A 21,600-nucleotide genomic window follows, 5' to 3' on the forward strand; every position below is an offset into this window, starting at 1 on the left:
TCTAAGCTTAGAAACTTGAAACATTTATTTAAATATATATTCCTCGCTTTGTTTTATTGTCCCACTCTTTTTCCCAGGCTGAGACTGTGTTAACTGTTTATATGTATGCATGGAAGTATGCATACATGGCTATGCATCTGTAAAAATATGTGTGTGTAGGATCTCACATTTGAAGGAGCAGTAACTATTTATACATTGTGAAGATTTAAATGATTGCAATTCTTATGAGATTGCACTACAATGAAATATTCTACCTAATTTTCTCATGTTCTTTTTTTTTTCTTTTTCAATAGGACTTCTGCGGTGACAAAAATTCCAGCGGCTCATTCAGTATCATCACAGAGAATGTCCCTTGTGGAACTACAGGAGTCACCTGCTCGAAGGCTATCAAAATGTTCCTAGGGGTGAGTGATGACAGTCAGTACATATCAGTAATCAAGCATTACCAAAAATGTAATGCTCTAAAGTCATGCCCCTAAAAGCAGCTGTAACAAGCATTAGAGGCCCTATCAAATTAGTCTGTAAAGGTGTAGGTTCTCAAGCAATGAAAACTCTCTCAAACAGAAGTGCTACACCACTCCCTGCCATCTTGGGAGTCATCCCAGAGGCTGAGCTACTGGTTTCAGAATGAGTTGCTTTGTTACAAGTGTCTAATATTTTGTCTCATCATAGAAGTTAGTGTTACAATACTTCTCTTTTATCTTTCAGAAAACTGAGCTGAAATTAGAGAACAAAGAGTACAAAGAAATTCAGCGAGATGTTGGTGATGATGTGCAGTATTGGAACAGGACAGTTGGCCTGTACCTGGTTATTGAGGCTAGCAATGGTGTGATGCTGATCTGGGACAAGAAGACTACTGTTTTCATCAAGCTGAACCCTGATTACAAGGTTAGTGCCTGTCTGTCTTCTTCTGAAGTAGTATTGTGAATAGACAAGGTAACAAATGTTCTTTTATTCTGACTCCATGTCTAATTCCTATATCCTCTGTGCACTGATGGTTAGCTTGCATTATTACTGTCATAGCTTGCAGAAGTGCTTCTGGGGTTTCTTACAGTATATCACAATGCATTGCACAGGATGCATAAGATGCTATTCCAATAGAGATAAACATCTCAGGCAATACTCTGGAGTTTGTGAGCATTGATAACCAATCATCCAGAATAATTTAGGGGATGTGGACTGACTGCACATGTGCTTGGAAACTTACATGCAATCTCAGCCCTGTTAAAACCAAACTCCCTCTGCAACGTATGGCCATGGTTCTGTTTCCTGAAATTCAGCATGCTGAATTGGAGAATATTGAGGCATTGTACAAACAGTGACATACTGTTACTTGAGGGAATTGGTGGACCTTAAATAATACTACCAAAAATTCACCACTGAGGGCAGATTGATACATTTTCTTTCAAGAAAAATAGCCCCCTCTCATTTCTTTTCCATGAATGAAAAAAATGGTGATCATTATGTTAAAAACTTTTAATAAAAACTGCTTTGAGCAGTAATTAATTACCTCAGGCTTATATTAATGCATGAGTTATGATAAATTGAGAATGGAGAATAAATAATTCTTCTCAGCTGTAAGAAGCTTGGGCACCCTTTAATGTTTTAAGTTAGATATGGAGACAGAGATATGGAAATACACTAGATATAAATAATTTCAAGGAGGGAAAACATGGCAGCTGAATAATTTGCTGATGACAGACAAATAAAAATTTATTTTCTGAACAAATTATTTGACAGTAAAGAAGAAAGTCATCATTTACACAGACAGTTATTTGTTTTTTTTCATGTCAATGTTTTGCTCTTACTTTACCAGAGCCTGTTTCTCATTTCCATGGTATATTTAAAAATTCAATTTTCTTTTCCAGGGCAAAGTGTGTGGTCTGTGTGGCAACTTTGATGACAAGGCAAACAATGACTTTACAACAAGGAGTGGACTGCAGGATAGTAATCCTCTGAATTTTGGAAATTCCTGGAAACAATCTCCTATGTGCCCAGATGTCACACAAGAGATTAAGCCCTGTGATCTGAAACCACACCGGAAGTCCTGGGCAGAGAAAGAATGCAGCATCATCCAGAGCGAAGTCTTCAAAATTTGTCACTCCAAGGTTTGTAGAAGACAGTAGGTGATGGGACAGCACAGTGCATTTCTGATAACGCAGAACCAGAAAGACCATCAGAAATGAATGAAGAGATGGTTAAATAGATTGATATCTTCAATTAAGTCTCCAGTACAGCTATAGGTGTCAGAACATTTCATGTGGCATTAGTCAAAGTAGTCTGAGTCTCTGTGGCAATGGGACTGTGTCAGTGGTGGTGGCAGCCCCAGCTGTAAAAACCCATATTCATCACCACAGTTTCACTGCTACTACTCTGCAAGTTAGCTTCAGAAATGTATCCTAAACAGGTCTGTGTTTGCTGCAGTTGCACCATCTCTTGTTGAGAGACAGTCAGTATTACAAATACTGAAGGACATTACAATCATCAGATCCATCTCCTGATGGAAATTCATACTAAACATGAAAGGTGGCTGTTGAAGAGGCTGCTACTACTTCTTTTAGTATTCAATCCACAAAAGGATCTTTTTCGACACCTCTAATGTCACATAGTTTAGACAGACAGCTGCTGGTGCCTCCAGCAGGACTGTGCCTCCAAATTGTCACAGCAAACATTGTGACAGCCCACAGCTTCCAGAGTACAGTGCACAGAGAGCACTCCTCTTTATTTCTCATCTCTTTCCTGATGTATGGTAAAATTAACAACAGTTAATTACCATTACAACAGTTTGTTCTTAACTCAGAGTGGAAAATTCAGAAACAATTATTAATTTAATTAATTTGTTATATGTTTCCATGTGGTTTACTTTAGCAGCAAAAATCCAGTTTAAGTTTCTCCTCTTGCAGTCTGAAATAAATTTTTAAAAAGCTTTTTTTAATGTGTAATTGGATAAACTCCAAAAACTGATAGTCACAAAATTACATGCTTTATATTTGCTGTGAATGCAGCCTTTCTGACATTGTCACCATTTGGTTGGCAAAGCTTGCTGGAAGACAAGATTTCACTGGCATCAATTCAGCTTGGTTTTGGGAGCACTAAAATGGAACTCTATTAGAAAATGTGAGCACTGCCAAGGACTCTTACTTAGTTTTTTCAGTCATAGCAACTTATGAAGGAGCTATATTATTTTAAGTCTATTATTCCCCAGAACATATTGAGCAGCTTCAAGCCTGTAAGTGTTTGTGATTTGGTAACTCTTAGACACAGTCTCATTCCTTCCCAGCTCAATTCCCTTATATCAAGAGCTCTCAAACATATTAATTTGAAAACTAATTTGGAGATGAACTGGGGCATCATTTCTTCCCCTGACAGGTGGACCCACTTCCTTACTATGAGGCTTGTGTTCATGATGCCTGCTCCTGTGACAGTGGTGGGGACTGCGAGTGCTTCTGCTCTGCAGTTGCAGCGTATGCCCAAGAGTGCATCAAGGCTGAGGCCTGTGTTTTCTGGAGAACTCCTGATATCTGCCGTGAGTAACAGACAAACACAACTGTATCCTAGCTGCTGTCAGGAAGCCAGTCAAATAAATCATTAGTACTGTCACTGCAAGGTCATGCTGGCTACTTGGTGAAACCTTTTCTCAGCATATCAAGGAACTAACAGGCTAGTAAATTTGTATATTTCAGCTGTCTTTTGTTCAGCCTGGCTCCTCTCCTCTCCTCTCCTCTCCTCTCCTCTCCTCTCCTCTCCTCTCCTCTCCTCTCCTCTCCTCTCCTCTCCTCTCCTCTCCTCTCCTCTCCTCTCCTCTCCTCTCCTCTCCTCTCCTCTCCTCTCCTCTCCTCTCCTCTCCTCTCCTCTCCTCTCCTCTCCTCTCCTCTCCTCTCCTCTCCTCTCCTCTCCTCTCCTCTCCTCTCCTCTCCTCTCCTCTCCTCTCCTTTCTCTTTCGTTCTTCAGATTACTCAGAATTTGATTTTAGCAAAAAGTATATATCACTCCCATGCTTTAGCACTGAACCTAATCAGTGCTTTGTATATTAAGCGGTGTCCATTAGTGGTGCTAGTACTCATACCAGTACATCATAAATTAATGTAAAATAGTATTTAAATTAATATTACCCAAAAAGCGCTCAAATCAAAATTTTGAGATTCTAAGTAGCAGAACTATATAATTTTTTTAATTTAAAAAATTCATTCAGATTCAGAATTTGGACTAATTGGAGCTTTTAAGTGTAAGAAGCCAGTGAAACAAAAATTATAAGTTTCATTCAGCTCTGACATATAAGTTAATAAAAGCTCCTTCCTCTGTCTCTAGTCATCTAAGCTAAATTTAAGTTGTATTCGTAATGGCTCATATGCTTCCTCTTGGACTTTCAGCCTGTGTGATACAGCAAGATGGAACTATTTTGTATAAAATTGAAAAATATTTAGGAGTTTGCTAGTAGCTATGGAAGAAAAATATTCTCAGAAATATACCTTTAATTTTTTAAAAATAGTTTTTCTTTATGATATGAAGCATTTTTACCCAGTGCCCTGAATATTTAAAATTTCAGTCTTTGGCACCAGTGTTTTGATGTATCCTAAATCTAAGCAGAGTAGCAGAAAGTCCAAGATAAATTTGGATAAATTTGGATAAGTTTGGCCAGCTTAACTTGTCGATTGATGTAGCTTGTACCTTTAAAGACCTGCTCAGAAGTGCATTCTGGGAACCTTGTTTTTAATCAGCTTCTCTCTTTTCTCATCAGCAATATTCTGTGACTACTACAACCCTCGCAATGAGTGTGACTGGCACTACGAGCCTTGTGGCAGTAACATCACAACTTGCAGGATGATCAATAATGTCAGCACCAACTTCACAATACCTCTGCTGGAAGGTAACAAATTCCCTGCCACTTTATATTGTGTTTTGTATAACTTTGTTCAGATATCTTTTAATAATTATGGACTAGTCAGTCAACTTGATGAGATGTTCCTAAATCTACTATGTTGAGTTTGCCTCCAGTCTTACATAAACGTTTCCTATAATGTAATTTATTATTTATTAACATCAATGAATGATAGTTACATTGATGTCAGCCACAAAACTAGTTCTCTGTTTGGATAATATCCTGAAACACGCATTATTATTACATCATGGTTATTTTGAATCCTATGCAAAAGTATTTCAAAAGCAGGAAAATCTTTGATATGGCAAAGAAGCAATTCACTGATAGTTGGATGTTTTTAACATTATAATTTTTTTATGTACCTGATCATCTTACTAGATTAGTCAGCAACATTCACCTACCTCTACACTGGAAAATATCTTTCCTAGCAGACATACTGATGGTGCTATATATTGGATTCGTACTGAAGATTCTGTTTCCTTTGAAAATGAGATATTAGTAGGTGACAGTCCTTGTGGTTGATAATGGAACAGGAATTTCACATTAAAAGGACAGCAGTGATCCAAGAATGTGAAAGACTTTACAAGCATCTTCTGGTTTACCACATGGTAAAGCTGGAGAAAGAAGCTGTGATTTTAGCCATAGAGTCTTTTTGGTCTGTACTGAAAGCACTTATCTCCAGTTTAGGAATTGGCAAGAAGTGCCTTGACTATGACTTTGCTTTGAACTGTTAGTAAAAAAATTAAAAGGAAAAAATCAAACAAACCAAAACTCAAGAGAAACAGAACAAACAAAAAAAAACAAACAAAAAAAAAGCACCAAAAATCCTACAAAAAATAAACTAAAATCCCTAACCAAAATATTTGTTAAAGATCCAATAAGCCTTTGTATTTTAAAATAAATTATCTTATATTATTAGATAGATAAGATTTGGAAAGTGTCAGAAGGCAGATTATTTTGTATTCAATTATCTTTCTTAATTATTTTGTTGTTTAATTTCAAAAGAAATATAGAGCAAACCTATTTTTGTTACGACACCTTAAGTACAGTCTGGCAGTGTAAAGTGACTTTTAAGTACCAGTTAATTACATGGTGCTTCAGTTTAAAGGCTATTTAGAACTCCAGTACAGTAAAAAGAGAACTTCATGTCATTAATAATTGGACTTAATAAGAGTTCATTTGGAGGAAGGAGATACAATAATAATAACAACAACAGAATAATATTTTAAGGTGTATTTACATTAAAAATGGAAGGACAATTGACAGTCAATTATTTCCTTGCAGTGAAGTTTGGATCACTGCCTGAGGGTAAGGAAAAACACAGATAAATTATCTGTTTGTAGATATTTACCTGTACACCAGGTAGAGATACCTGGTGTATTCAAGACATATAAAAAAGGTCTAATGTTGCAAGAAATGTAGTGAAAAACCTGTTTGTTAGTGAATCTGCTTCCATATTTCACACAAAAATATTATTGATATAGTGATCTATACAAAAATTGGGGTATTTCTTTGTCTTAAAATTACTAGTTGCCCATAGAAATGAGTATGAATTAGGGGTTTCTCCAAGGTATTGAAATAAGAAAAAGAAACTTCACTAGTTTTCATAAAAAAACTTCTTACTTAATTCTCCTAACACCAGTATTATCAATGAGAACTGTTGAAGTCTTTTGGAAAGACTAATTGTCCACAGTTTGATTTGAATGGGAAGTTTTAGATTTCTTTCACTATGCTTGATTCAGTGAGAATAATTTACCTTCAGAAGGCAACATATCACTGAGTTAACTTTTTGTACTTTTTCTTCGTCCTGTATTCTGTTCTACCTGTCATCAATAGGCTGCTACCCCAGATGCCCTAAGGACAAGCCCATTTATAATGAAGAGACAAAGCAATGTGTGACTGAAGATCAATGTGGATGTTACCTCGAGGATGGAACTCATGTACCCCCTGGGCAAGAAGTACCCACAAAAGAAAACTGTACAATATGGTATATAAAAATTACTTGCAGTAATTCACTAAATAATTAGCGTATGCCGAGTCCTTCATTTACTTTACTGGGCCTCAAACAAATAGAGATGCAACTTCAGGTGAAGAGCTGGTATATTCTTGCATTTCATAATTTTTGAAGCCTATAATAATCCAGATTTCAGGTTGGTAGTGTTATTATAATAAGTGCATTAGCAAATTCATTAATTCTATCTGTCCACTGTCATAAATTATATAATGAAACCTCGATGAACTTCTAAAACAACCATTCAAATCTCATTACTCTTTGGGAAGAGAGGGGTTACTCTGCCTTGCATTCTCACTTAAAACTGGGACTTCAAAATCACTACAGTCTAGAACACTCTTGCCCTGAAAGAGATAGTTGAGTCCTAATTGTTCATGCTTAGAGTGTTAGCAATGACAGCACTTACACCTCTGGCTCCACATGGTGACCAGAGAATAATCTGATCTAGCTGTAAATTCACTCTGCAAAACAGTTGTTATTGCAGTATTGTAACTCTCAATTGAACTGAAAGTGGTGACTTAGTTTGAAAGAAAAATGGTAGGCAATACTAGAAAATATACCCAGAAAAATATCCAGGTTTGTGAATGAAGATCAAGTGACAAATATATTTCTGTGCTCTTGACTCTGCTAACAGGTGTCATAAAATATCAGCAACATTTTAATTTTTGAAAATTTTTCTTTTAGTGTCTGTGTCCCGTCAGGATCCATACAGTGTAAACCAGTCCCAGGTAAATAATATTTGGGTTTTTCTGGAAACAAAAAGAAAAGAAAATGCACAGAACTGCTCTGTCTGACTTTACAAAGGCTTAGTATTTATTTAGAATAATTCTTTCCAGTGCTAGTGAAAGTTGTGACTAAAGAAAATTTGGCAGCACTTTTGTTGAGCCTTGCTGTTAGTACTTCTGGTTAAACCTTTTTCTCGTGCCCTTTCAGTCTTTCTCCCCATATCCCATATCCAAACTAATGGATTTCACTACGAGTTTGCACTTCCTGAACATGTAGTTATTAATATAAAAGTGTCAGATAGTAATTTGCAATTATTATTTCTGTTAGAACATTTTAAAAACTCCTAAGTCTGTAGCTCCAGGCATTTTATTCAGGACTTGATTAAATATGTTCTAACATTGCTTTAAATGTAAAGATAAATTAGCACAATATAGTAGATCTAAGCTCCATGTACAGGTCTGAAAAACATGCATGACTCATGTAAATGCTCTCTTGTCCATAAGAATTTTGCCTCTGCCTCTTACGTGGTAGTAGAAAAATTGCACAGTAAAGCCCTTTCTTGCAGGGTGTCCTTGTGTCATCAATGGAACAAGTTATGAAGTGGATGCTACAGTGGGAGTAGTACAGGACGGAGACACATGTATAAGATATGTTTGTGCAGAAAATGGCTCTGTAGTTCCTGCTGAAGTCTATCCTTGTCCAACATCTTCACCTACAACCATTTCAACCTCCACCCCTCACAGTACTCTTACCACCACCACCACCACAGGTAAATCATCAATAGAAATGTGATCTAAAATTTATTTTCTTTAAGGAAAATATTTTAAATATAGAATATACAATTATATGGCATTATAGTTGACACAGATAGAGAAATAGTTATGGATTGTTTTATCACACTACACTGAGAAAGACTTTTAGCATTTTGAGTTTATTTATTTCTCATGAAAGAAATTGAAAATATAAATGTATAGGGTGTCTTCCTATTTTTGAAAAAAAAAAGTTAGCTTTTCAATATCCTAATGGGAGAGTAGAAATAATGTTAGGAGTGTCAGCAAAAAAAAAAATACTATTATATTTCTTTTGAAATGATGATCTCTTTTTGTTCTATTTCAGTTTCCACTACAAGCCGCCCAGTAACTACAAGTAAGTTATAAATACAAAACAAGGTTGTTAAAAATATCAAAGGAATATTTAAAGGAAGAATAAATTAAAGACAATCAATACAGAAAAAATAAATTTTAAACAAAAATAAATACTTTTTTTATAATTTCAAAAGTGCCATTAGTATAGAGAGAAGAAGGTCCTTTAAAGGCTTCAGCTTGGTGATTTTATTTTGATGCAAAGCTTCCAGTTTAAAGACCTGGTAATACAGAACCGATTTTAGAACTCTTTTTGGAAAAATTACAAATGGCAATGCAGTCCTCTAGTCCTTAATGGAAGAAAACAAAAAAATGGATCTTCTCAGGATGTTCTCTGTAAAGTCTGAAACCTCTGTCTTTTTTTGCAGCTCCATGCATAGTCACAGAACTAATCTGTGATTGGACTGAGTGGTTTGATGTTAGTAAACCTGAAGAAGGTGGTGGTGACTATGAAACATATGATGAAATAAGAAAACATGGAAACAAAATATGTACAGCTCCTGAAGAAATTGAATGCAGGGCTAAGGATAAACCTGATGTGAGCTTAGAAGAACTTGGTCAGAAAGTAGAGTGTAATGTTAAATATGGGCTAATCTGTAAAAATGATGAGCAAGATGTAACTATGTGGCCACTTTGCTATAATTATGAAATCAGAGTAAACTGTTGTGAGTGGCAACAAATTCCTTGTGAGCCTACAAGTACACCTACTATACCACAAACTTCAACCACCACCCAGACAACAACAACCAGCACTTCGACAGAAATTACCACCATACCCATACACATCCATTCCACAACATGTGAGTATACACCATCAGTCCCCACTGCAGTAACTTCAACATCTACAGCTATTTAGGAGAAAAATACTCTGTGATCTTACTTTGCCTTTGGAGAAATAAAGGGCTATTGGCTACTAAAGTCAGGTCACAACCCTAGAAAACATTGGTCTGCAAGGAAATCTTACTTAGGAGGGTTTGGACTTTTAAGTTTCTGCTGGAGACAATATTTCCAGAAGGACCTGCTGTGTGAGAAAAGAGTAGGCCATGCTTCAAACTCCTGTTGCTAGAGGCATTATCTGGGTGGGGCTGCACAAGCTTCCTTCTTCAGGCTGACATGCTCTTGCTGATTTTGTGAGATGCACTTTCCAGCACCATGCCTAATCTCTTCACTAGGAAAAGTGGGCTATGACCCTCTCTGTGCATGGATGTCAAGGATTCTGCTTTCTGGGGCCAGAAAAGGAGGGCTCATGCTAGGGACCTTTGCAGTGCTAAGGGTGGGCTGAACTCTCTAGGCCTGTGCCAGCTGCTTCATGCACAGCGTCTGTTCAGTTCCTATTGAGTCCCACTCATGCATTTGTGTCTTTGTTCTCTGTCCCTGCTTTTTCTAGCACCACCTCCACCAACACCAAGCACACCAAAATCGACAACCACTACCTTGCCACCGGAGACTCCCACCACCACCAGCACCCCAATGACAACAACCACTGTTACTGGACCACCAACACCCACCTCAACTACTTCAAGCACATCCTCACCAACACCAACATACACCACCACCACAACAACTCCAGGTACTTCTCTGGACTGTTCTCTGATGTGTTCCTTTGCTATGGGAGAAATGAAGGTGCCTGGGCCCTTCCTTTAGTGTGTCTCCATGGGATTGCAGATTGGAGAAATTACTGTTCATCCCCTGAAGTGCCCTGTGCTCAAAGTTCATCTTTCGGCCAGCGAGTTAAGAAGAACAAGCAAGGATTTAGGGGTCCTAGGGTGAAGGTCTTGGTTTCCCTGACTCAAAAGACTCCCAGGCAAAATTTTATGTTAGTGCCGAGCTTAGACAGATGCTGAACTGGTGGAAATTCCTGATTTTCATTCTGTTGGACATTGTCCTTCAGCTGGCCAGAATGTAGTCACTGCAGCCACACATGGAGGGCAATTGGAGTGGGGCTTTAGTCTGTGACACTCTCATTCTAGGAACAGCTGTGCAGACTTTCTTCCTTTTCTCCTTCTCCTTTGTCATGTCAGTACAAGTGCACGACAATGGTTCTAGATGTTAGAAGCAAGGATTACACCGGGAGACTTTTGGAAACAGTTTTACACTAAAAAATGCCACTTCTTGTGACCTGTAGCTTTTTGCAGATGACATCTGATAGAACTCTGGTAAGCCCTTCATTAGGCTGACATTCCACCAGAGGGAAATTTCATGATGGTCATGCAGGAACTTACTTCTCTTCACACTTCCATCACTGATGATGAATTCATCACACAGCTCTTACTGCAAGGATTTGTGAGGTGTTAAGATAGTGAAGCAGAAATAGAAAGTCCCAGTGACATAAAAAAGCATGGCACTTCCTCATCTCTTACCTATTGGTATGTCTCTCTGATTTGGTGAGAAGCACCTTCTAGCACAATCCCCAGTCTTCTAGCTAGGAAAGGAGGGCCATCACCCTTTCTCTGCATGGTTGTCAAGGATTCTTCTCTCTGGAGCCAGAAAGAAAGGGTTGGTGCAAGGATTCTTCTCTCTGGAGCCAGAAAGAAAGGGTTGGTGCTAGGTATCTTTGCTGTGCTAAGTGTGGGCTGATGCCTCTAGGTCTGGGGCACCTACCTCATGCACAGCTTCGGTTCAGTTCACACTGGGTCCCACTGATGCCTTTGCGCCTTTGTCTGATTTCTCTGTCCCTGCTGTTTCTAACAGGCACACCCAGCACAGCATCCCCTACACCAGAATTGACAAGCACTTCCACATCACCAGAGACTCTCAGCACCACCACCACCATCACTACCACCACCACTACCACCACCACCACCAGACCAACGACGACACCAACAACTGTTGGATCAACCTTGTCAACTCCTATAGGTATGATCTGAAACCAAGTAATTCCCGCCAAAAGCCCTGTGCCTCCAACTACAGCACCAGCAAATAATTCTCCGGCTCGGTTGTCATTTCTGGCCTTGCTGTGGGAGTAGTGAAGATTCATGAGCATCTCCATTTGTGGCTCTGGAAGGAATCAGGGATGGGTGTAATTTCTGGGCAACGTGGCCAAAGCAGACCCTTGTTCTGGCTATTTCATAAGGAACAAGGATTTAGGGGTCCTCGGGGAAGGTCTTGTCTTACCTGATTCAACAGTGCTCCAAGGAGGTATTTCATAGTTGTGCCCAGATTAGACAGATACTGAAGTGATGGGAATGTTGCTTTTGCTGCTATTGGACTTTGTGCTCCAGCCGTCCAGAATGTAGTCACTGGACCCCAGGTGTGCAGTTGGAGTGTGGCTAAAGTTTGTGGCCGTGGCATTTCAGACTCTGTTTGGTCACAGCTGTGCAGACATTCTTCTCTTTCTCTTCTCCGGTTTTGTTTCTGTGTCCATCTCTACTCCTTACCAGCTGTTTGGGCTGTGGGATGCTTCCATGGCTTTTGCTGGCTGAGCTTGGGGATTGGTTTCAGAGCTCAGATTGCCACTTTTGACCGACACAAGCTCTGGGCAGCTGGGCTATACCAGCGTTCCTGTTGGTGCTTGTCTCCAGTGATCTGTGTGCTGCTGGGAAGCGCTGGGAAGCACTGGAAAGCAGCTGAGGCTTTGTCAGCAGCATGTGTCCAGTGCCTGCTTTCCCTGTCGTTGGGTGCCTTCCCAGTGGTTGTTTTCTCTGTGAGATATTGAGGTGATGGGCATGGCCCAAGCCTCTGAGAGAGTGGCAGGAGTGTCTGTTTAGTCCCACTCTGCTGCCTGTATGGGTCTTATGTGAGAGGCTTATTGCACACGAGAGTCCATACAAGGCAAGTGACCCAGCTTTGGGGGACACACACAAAACTCACGAGTGCCTGAGTCCTGATTTGGGCCAGGAGTGGTTTGTAGGGCCAAGAAGGAGAGGCCTGGCCACACCATCGAGCTTTCTTATGGCCAGTGTTGGCTGAGTGCAGTAGCAGCCTGTGGGGCACTGCTGAGTGCGGGGGATGCCCAGAGCACCACCTGAGTGTGAGCTGGTGCCCTGCATTGTTGTCTCTGTCCTGTCTGTTTCTAACTGTCTGTCTTGTTGTCACCTCTCAGACTGTGAGTGCATCTGGTCGGACTGGTTCGATGTGACTTACCCGGATGGTTCTGACAGGGACAGTGGTGACTACGAAACCTTTGAGAACATTTGGAAGCAATACCCCTCCTGGGAGTGTGCGAAAGCTGAGAATATTTCCTGCCGAGCAGAGAAATTCCCTAACTCTTCCATTGCAGATTTAGGGCAGAAAGTGGAATGTAATGTTAATGTAGGGCTCATCTGTAACAACAAAGATCAGCAGATAGGAGGTATAATACCAATGCCAGTCTGCCTCAACTACGAGATCAGTGTCTGCTGCACCCCCAACAAACCAGAGTGTCTTCCAACTCCAAGCACCACGAGCACCACAACTTCCACAGCTTTACCCACAATGAGCACTGTGTCCCCTCCAATATCAACCACCGCTCCAACGACAACAGCAGAGACTCCCACCACCACCACCACCACCACCACCACCACGATGCCCCCCAGCAGCACCACCACTAGTGGCAGCACCTCCCAGACAACAACTGTTCCTATCTCAACAACACCTGTTTCAACTACTTCAAGTACATCCACGCCCACACCAACCCACACCACCACCACACCAACTCCAGGTACTTCTCTGATCTGTGCTTTCATGTGTTTCCTTGCTGTGGGGAACTGACGGTCTGTGAGCACCTCCATTAGTGCCTCTCTCTGGGATCTGAGATTGGACTAATTGTTGTGTATTCCCTGAAATGGCCTTTGCCCAAAGGTGGCCCTGGGGCTGGTTGTTTCAGAAGGAGCAAGAATACAGGGCTCTGTGTCCTCCTGTCCTGTGGAGATCCTCTTGTTACTGTGCATACATCCTTCCCTGACCACAGATTCCCATATCAGCTCTTACTCCACGAGTTAGTGGGGTGTTCAGGTAATGAGGCAGAGATAGAAAGCCCCCAGTAGATGAAAAGCATTACTCCTCCTCCTCTCTTCCCTATAGGTAGATCTCTCTGATTTTGAGAGAATCACCTTCCAGCACTATCCCCAGTATCATCACTAGGCAAGGAGGGCTGTGACCCTGTGTGTGCATGGATGTCAAGGATTCTGCTTTCTATGGCCAGAAAGGGAGGGCTGGTTCTGGGGACCATTGCTGCACTAAGGGTAGGCTGGCCTGTGTATGTCTGTGGCTGCTGCCTCATGCACAGCTCCTGCTGAGTTTACATTGAGTCCCACTGATGCCTTTGTGCCTTTGTCTGTTTTCTCTGTCCCTGCTGTTTCCAACAGGCACAACTCCACCCACACCAAGCACACCAAAATCGACAACCACTACCCCGCCACCGGAGACTACCACCACCTCCACCAGCCCTCCAAGCTCAACAACAACAACCACAACAACGGTTACTGGATCACCAACAACCATCTCAACTCCTGGAAGTATGTTCCCAGCAGTAGTAATTCCCAACAAATTACTCTGCATCTAACTACACAACCGACAAATAATTATACGGTCCTGTTGTCATTTCTGACCTTCTACTGGGAGTACTGAAGGTCTGCGAGTACCTCCATTTGTGGCTCTGGATGGGATTAGGGATTGGTGTAACTTCTGGACATCGTAGGAAATGTCATGTGCCCAAAGCTGGCCTTTTGGTCTGGCTGTTTCAGAAGGAACAATTATTTAGGGGTCCTGGGGAGAAGGTTTTGACTTCCCTGACTCAGCAGTATTCCAAGGAGGTATTTCATCCTGGTGCCTCCTCTTAAACAGATTCTCAAGTAATGGAAATTTTGCTTTTACCTCTGTTGGTCTTAATCCTTCAGCTGGCCAGAATGTAGTCACTGGACCCATGGAGTGCAATTGGAGTGGGACTTGGTCTTGTGACACTTGCATTTCAGGCTTTATTTGGGCACAGCTGTGTGTAGTTTCCCGCCTTTCTCCTTTACCTTTTATTGTTAATGGTGTTCAGCTACTATAGGTGTAAGAAGGAAGGGTTCTTCTGCCAGGCTTTTGGGAACAGTTTCAGTCTGCATACTACCCTTTGCTGTGAACTGTGGTCTTTGGCTGATCAGATCCACTAGTACACTGGGAAGCCCTTTATCAGGCTGACACTGGAAAATCACATGACAAACAGGCAGGAAGATATTCCTGTGCATGCTTCCTTCCCTTATGACACATTCCCATCTCAGGTCTTGCTCGTTGTTTAGTGAGGTGTTCAGGTAATGAGGCAGAGATAGAAAGCTCCAGCAAGTTTGAAAGCATTATTCCTCCTCATCTCTTACCTATTGGTATGTCTCTCTGATTTGGTGAGAAGCACCTTCTAGCACAATCCCCAGTCTCCTAGCTAGGAAAGGAGGGCCATCACCCTTTCTCTGCATGGTTGTCAAGGATTCTTCTCTCTGGAGCCAGAAAGAAAGGGTTGGTGCTAGGTATCTTTGCTGTGCTAAGTGTGGGCTGATGCCTCTAGGTCTGGGGCACCTACCTCATGCACAGCTTCGGTTCAGTTCACACTGGGTCCCACTGATGCCTTTGCGCCTTTGTCTGATTTCTCTGTCCCTGCTGTTTCTAACAGGCACACCCAGCACAGCATCCCCTACACCAGAATTGACAAGCACTTCCACATCACCAGAGACTCTCAGCACCACCACCACCATCACTACCACCACCACTACCACCACCACCACCAGACCAACGACGACACCAACAACTGTTGGATCAACCTTGTCAACTCCTATAGGTATGATCTGAAACCAAGTAATTCCCGCCAAAAGCCCTGTGCCTCCAACTACAGCACCAGCAAATAATTCTCCGGCTCGGTTGTCATTTCTGGCCTTGCTGTGGGAGTAGTGAAGATTCATGAGCATCTCCATTTGTGGCTCTGGAAGGAATCAGGGATGGGTGTAATTTCTGGGCAACGTGGCCAAAGCAGACCCTTGTTCTGGCTATTTCATAAGGAACAAGGATTTAGGGGTCCTCGGGGAAGGTCTTGTCTTACCTGATTCAACAGTGCTCCAAGGAGGTATTTCATAGTTGTGCCCAGATTAGACAGATACTGAAGTGATGGGAATGTTGCTTTTGCTGCTATTGGACTTTGTGCTCCAGCCGTCCAGAATGTAGTCACTGGACCCCAGGTGTGCAGTTGGAGTGTGGCTAAAGTTTGTGGCCGTGGCATTTCAGACTCTGTTTGGTCACAGCTGTGCAGACATTCTTCTCTTTCTCTTCTCCGGTTTTGTTTCTGTGTCCATCTCTACTCCTTACCAGCTGTTTGGGCTGTGGGATGCTTCCATGGCTTTTGCTGGCTGAGCTTGGGGATTGGTTTCAGAGCTCAGATTGCCACTTTTGACCGACACAAGCTCTGGGCAGCTGGGCTATACCAGCGTTCCTGTTGGTGCTTGTCTCCAGTGATCTGTGTGCTGCTGGGAAGCGCTGGGAAGCACTGGAAAGCAGCTGAGGCTTTGTCAGCAGCATGTGTCCAGTGCCTGCTTTCCCTGTCGTTGGGTGCCTTCCCAGTGGTTGTTTTCTCTGTGAGATATTGAGGTGATGGGCATGGCCCAAGCCTCTGAGAGAGTGGCAGGAGTGTCTGTTTAGTCCCACTCTGCTGCCTGTATGGGTCTTATGTGAGAGGCTTATTGCACACGAGAGTCCATACAAGGCAAGTGACCCAGCTTTGGGGGACACACACAAAACTCACGAGTGCCTGAGTCCTGATTTGGGCCAGGAGTGGTTTGTAGGGCCAAGAAGGAGAGGCCTGGCCACACCATCGAGCTTTCTTATGGCCAGTGTTGGCTGAGTGCAGTAGCAGCCTGTGGGGCACTGCTGAGTGCGGGGGATGCCCAGAGCACCACCTGAGTGTGAGCTGGTGCCCTGCATTGTTGTCTCTGTCCTGTCTGTTTCTAACTGTCTGTCTTGTTGTCACCTCTCAGACTGTGAGTGCATCTGGTCGGACTGGTTCGATGTGACTTACCCGGATGGTTCTGACAGGGACAGTGGTGACTACGAAACCTTTGAGAACATTTGGAAGCAATACCCCTCCTGGGAGTGTGCGAAAGCTGAGAATATTTCCTGCCGAGCAGAGAAATTCCCTAACTCTTCCATTGCAGATTTAGGGCAGAAAGTGGAATGTAATGTTAATGTAGGGCTCATCTGTAACAACAAAGATCAGCAGATAGGAGGTATAATACCAATGCCAGTCTGCCTCAACTACGAGATCAGTGTCTGCTGCACCCCCAACAAACCAGAGTGTCTTCCAACTCCAAGCACCACGAGCACCACAACTTCCACAGCTTTACCCACAATGAGCACTGTGTCCCCTCCAATATCAACCACCGCTCCAACGACAACAGCAGAGACTCCCACCACCACCACCACCACCACCACCACCACGATGCCCCCCAGCAGCACCACCACTAGTGGCAGCACCTCCCAGACAACAACTGTTCCTATCTCAACAACACCTGTTTCAACTACTTCAAGTACATCCACGCCCACACCAACCCACACCACCACCACACCAACTCCAGGTACTTCTCTGATCTGTGCTTTCATGTGTTTCCTTGCTGTGGGGAACTGACGGTCTGTGAGCACCTCCATTAGTGCCTCTCTCTGGGATCTGAGATTGGACTAATTGTTGTGTATTCCCTGAAATGGCCTTTGCCCAAAGGTGGCCCTGGGGCTGGTTGTTTCAGAAGGAGCAAGAATACAGGGCTCTGTGTCCTCCTGTCCTGTGGAGATCCTCTTGTTACTGTGCATACATCCTTCCCTGACCACAGATTCCCATATCAGCTCTTACTCCACGAGTTAGTGGGGTGTTCAGGTAATGAGGCAGAGATAGAAAGCCCCCAGTAGATGAAAAGCATTACTCCTCCTCCTCTCTTCCCTATAGGTAGATCTCTCTGATTTTGAGAGAATCACCTTCCAGCACTATCCCCAGTATCATCACTAGGCAAGGAGGGCTGTGACCCTGTGTGTGCATGGATGTCAAGGATTCTGCTTTCTATGGCCAGAAAGGGAGGGCTGGTTCTGGGGACCATTGCTGCACTAAGGGTAGGCTGGCCTGTGTATGTCTGTGGCTGCTGCCTCATGCACAGCTCCTGCTGAGTTTACATTGAGTCCCACTGATGCCTTTGTGCCTTTGTCTGTTTTCTCTGTCCCTGCTGTTTCCAACAGGCACAACTCCACCCACACCAAGCACACCAAAATCGACAACCACTACCCCGCCACCGGAGACTACCACCACCTCCACCAGCCCTCCAAGCTCAACAACAACAACCACAACAACGGTTACTGGATCACCAACAACCATCTCAACTCCTGGAAGTATGTTCCCAGCAGTAGTAATTCCCAACAAATTACTCTGCATCTAACTACACAACCGACAAATAATTATACGGTCCTGTTGTCATTTCTGACCTTCTACTGGGAGTACTGAAGGTCTGCGAGTACCTCCATTTGTGGCTCTGGATGGGATTAGGGATTGGTGTAACTTCTGGACATCGTAGGAAATGTCATGTGCCCAAAGCTGGCCTTTTGGTCTGGCTGTTTCAGAAGGAACAATTATTTAGGGGTCCTGGGGAGAAGGTTTTGACTTCCCTGACTCAGCAGTATTCCAAGGAGGTATTTCATCCTGGTGCCTCCTCTTAAACAGATTCTCAAGTAATGGAAATTTTGCTTTTACCTCTGTTGGTCTTAATCCTTCAGCTGGCCAGAATGTAGTCACTGGACCCATGGAGTGCAATTGGAGTGGGACTTGGTCTTGTGACACTTGCATTTCAGGCTTTATTTGGGCACAGCTGTGTGTAGTTTCCCGCCTTTCTCCTTTACCTTTTATTGTTAATGGTGTTCAGCTACTATAGGTGTAAGAAGGAAGGGTTCTTCTGCCAGGCTTTTGGGAACAGTTTCAGTCTGCATACTACCCTTTGCTGTGAACTGTGGTCTTTGGCTGATCAGATCCACTAGTACACTGGGAAGCCCTTTATCAGGCTGACACTGGAAAATCACATGACAAACAGGCAGGAAGATATTCCTGTGCATGCTTCCTTCCCTTATGACACATTCCCATCTCAGGTCTTGCTCGTTGTTTAGTGAGGTGTTCAGGTAATGAGGCAGAGATAGAAAGCTCCAGCAAGTTTGAAAGCATTATTCCTCCTCATCTCTTACCTATTGGTATGTCTCTCTGATTTGGTGAGAAGCACCTTCTAGCACAATCCCCAGTCTCCTAGCTAGGAAAGGAGGGCCATCACCCTTTCTCTGCATGGTTGTCAAGGATTCTTCTCTCTGGAGCCAGAAAGAAAGGGTTGGTGCTAGGTATCTTTGCTGTGCTAAGTGTGGGCTGATGCCTCTAGGTCTGGGGCACCTACCTCATGCACAGCTTCGGTTCAGTTCACACTGGGTCCCACTGATGCCTTTGCGCCTTTGTCTGATTTCTCTGTCCCTGCTGTTTCTAACAGGCACACCCAGCACAGCATCCCCTACACCAGAATTGACAAGCACTTCCACATCACCAGAGACTCTCAGCACCACCACCACCATCACTACCACCACCACTACCACCACCACCACCAGACCAACGACGACACCAACAACTGTTGGATCAACCTTGTCAACTCCTATAGGTATGATCTGAAACCAAGTAATTCCCGCCAAAAGCCCTGTGCCTCCAACTACAGCACCAGCAAATAATTCTCCGGCTCGGTTGTCATTTCTGGCCTTGCTGTGGGAGTAGTGAAGATTCATGAGCATCTCCATTTGTGGCTCTGGAAGGAATCAGGGATGGGTGTAATTTCTGGGCAACGTGGCCAAAGCAGACCCTTGTTCTGGCTATTTCATAAGGAACAAGGATTTAGGGGTCCTCGGGGAAGGTCTTGTCTTACCTGATTCAACAGTGCTCCAAGGAGGTATTTCATAGTTGTGCCCAGATTAGACAGATACTGAAGTGATGGGAATGTTGCTTTTGCTGCTATTGGACTTTGTGCTCCAGCCGTCCAGAATGTAGTCACTGGACCCCAGGTGTGCAGTTGGAGTGTGGCTAAAGTTTGTGGCCGTGGCATTTCAGACTCTGTTTGGTCACAGCTGTGCAGACATTCTTCTCTTTCTCTTCTCCGGTTTTGTTTCTGTGTCCATCTCTACTCCTTACCAGCTGTTTGGGCTGTGGGATGCTTCCATGGCTTTTGCTGGCTGAGCTTGGGGATTGGTTTCAGAGCTCAGATTGCCACTTTTGACCGACACAAGCTCTGGGCAGCTGGGCTATACCAGCGTTCCTGTTGGTGCTTGTCTCCAGTGATCTGTGTGCTGCTGGGAAGCGCTGGGAAGCACTGGAAAGCAGCTGAGGCTTTGTCAGCAGCATGTGTCCAGTGCCTGCTTTCCCTGTCGTTGGGTGCCTTCCCAGTGGTTGTTTTCTCTGTGAGATATTGAGGTGATGGGCATGGCCCAAGCCTCTGAGAGAGTGGCAGGAGTGTCTGTTTAGTCCCACTCTGCTGCCTGTATGGGTCTTATGTGAGAGGCTTATTGCACACGAGAGTCCATACAAGGCAAGTGACCCAGCTTTGGGGGACACACACAAAACTCACGAGTGCCTGAGTCCTGATTTGGGCCAGGAGTGGTTTGTAGGGCCAAGAAGGAGAGGCCTGGCCACACCATCGAGCTTTCTTATGGCCAGTGTTGGCTGAGTGCAGTAGCAGCCTGTGGGGCACTGCTGAGTGCGGGGGATGCCCAGAGCACCACCTGAGTGTGAGCTGGTGCCCTGCATTGTTGTCTCTGTCCTGTCTGTTTCTAACTGTCTGTCTTGTTGTCACCTCTCAGACTGTGAGTGCATCTGGTCGGACTGGTTCGATGTGACTTACCCGGATGGTTCTGACAGGGACAGTGGTGACTACGAAACCTTTGAGAACATTTGGAAGCAATACCCCTCCTGGGAGTGTGCGAAAGCTGAGAATATTTCCTGCCGAGCAGAGAAATTCCCTAACTCTTCCATTGCAGATTTAGGGCAGAAAGTGGAATGTAATGTTAATGTAGGGCTCATCTGTAACAACAAAGATCAGCAGATAGGAGGTATAATACCAATGCCAGTCTGCCTCAACTACGAGATCAGTGTCTGCTGCACCCCCAACAAACCAGAGTGTCTTCCAACTCCAAGCACCACGAGCACCACAACTTCCACAGCTTTACCCACAATGAGCACTGTGTCCCCTCCAATATCAACCACCGCTCCAACGACAACAGCAGAGACTCCCACCACCACCACCACCACCACCACCACCACGATGCCCCCCAGCAGCACCACCACTAGTGGCAGCACCTCCCAGACAACAACTGTTCCTATCTCAACAACACCTGTTTCAACTACTTCAAGTACATCCACGCCCACACCAACCCACACCACCACCACACCAACTCCAGGTACTTCTCTGATCTGTGCTTTCATGTGTTTCCTTGCTGTGGGGAACTGACGGTCTGTGAGCACCTCCATTAGTGCCTCTCTCTGGGATCTGAGATTGGACTAATTGTTGTGTATTCCCTGAAATGGCCTTTGCCCAAAGGTGGCCCTGGGGCTGGTTGTTTCAGAAGGAGCAAGAATACAGGGCTCTGTGTCCTCCTGTCCTGTGGAGATCCTCTTGTTACTGTGCATACATCCTTCCCTGACCACAGATTCCCATATCAGCTCTTACTCCACGAGTTAGTGGGGTGTTCAGGTAATGAGGCAGAGATAGAAAGCCCCCAGTAGATGAAAAGCATTACTCCTCCTCCTCTCTTCCCTATAGGTAGATCTCTCTGATTTTGAGAGAATCACCTTCCAGCACTATCCCCAGTATCATCACTAGGCAAGGAGGGCTGTGACCCTGTGTGTGCATGGA

General features: G+C 43.7%; 1 protein-coding gene across 1 annotated transcript in view; it reads left to right on the forward strand.

Moving 5' to 3' along the window:
- The window catches only part of MUC2 (mucin 2, oligomeric mucus/gel-forming), a 60,877-nt gene that overhangs the window by 15,817 nt on the left and 23,460 nt on the right, over positions 1-21,600 (forward strand). The window contains exons 21-33 of the mRNA XM_068193894.1: positions 294-404; positions 709-888; positions 1,869-2,108; positions 3,370-3,526; positions 4,739-4,867; positions 6,716-6,866; positions 7,575-7,618; positions 8,182-8,379; positions 8,730-8,762; positions 9,127-9,558; positions 10,146-10,328; positions 14,044-14,193; positions 17,918-18,067. Coding sequence (XP_068049995.1) covers positions 294-404; positions 709-888; positions 1,869-2,108; positions 3,370-3,526; positions 4,739-4,867; positions 6,716-6,866; positions 7,575-7,618; positions 8,182-8,379; positions 8,730-8,762; positions 9,127-9,558; positions 10,146-10,328; positions 14,044-14,193; positions 17,918-18,067 — 2,158 coding nt within the window. The remainder of the gene's footprint in view (positions 1-293; positions 405-708; positions 889-1,868; positions 2,109-3,369; positions 3,527-4,738; positions 4,868-6,715; positions 6,867-7,574; positions 7,619-8,181; positions 8,380-8,729; positions 8,763-9,126; positions 9,559-10,145; positions 10,329-14,043; positions 14,194-17,917; positions 18,068-21,600) is intronic.

The sequence above is a fragment of the Anomalospiza imberbis genome, chromosome 6 (assembly GCF_031753505.1).
Source record: "Anomalospiza imberbis isolate Cuckoo-Finch-1a 21T00152 chromosome 6, ASM3175350v1, whole genome shotgun sequence".
Lineage (NCBI taxonomy): Eukaryota > Metazoa > Chordata > Aves > Passeriformes > Viduidae > Anomalospiza > Anomalospiza imberbis.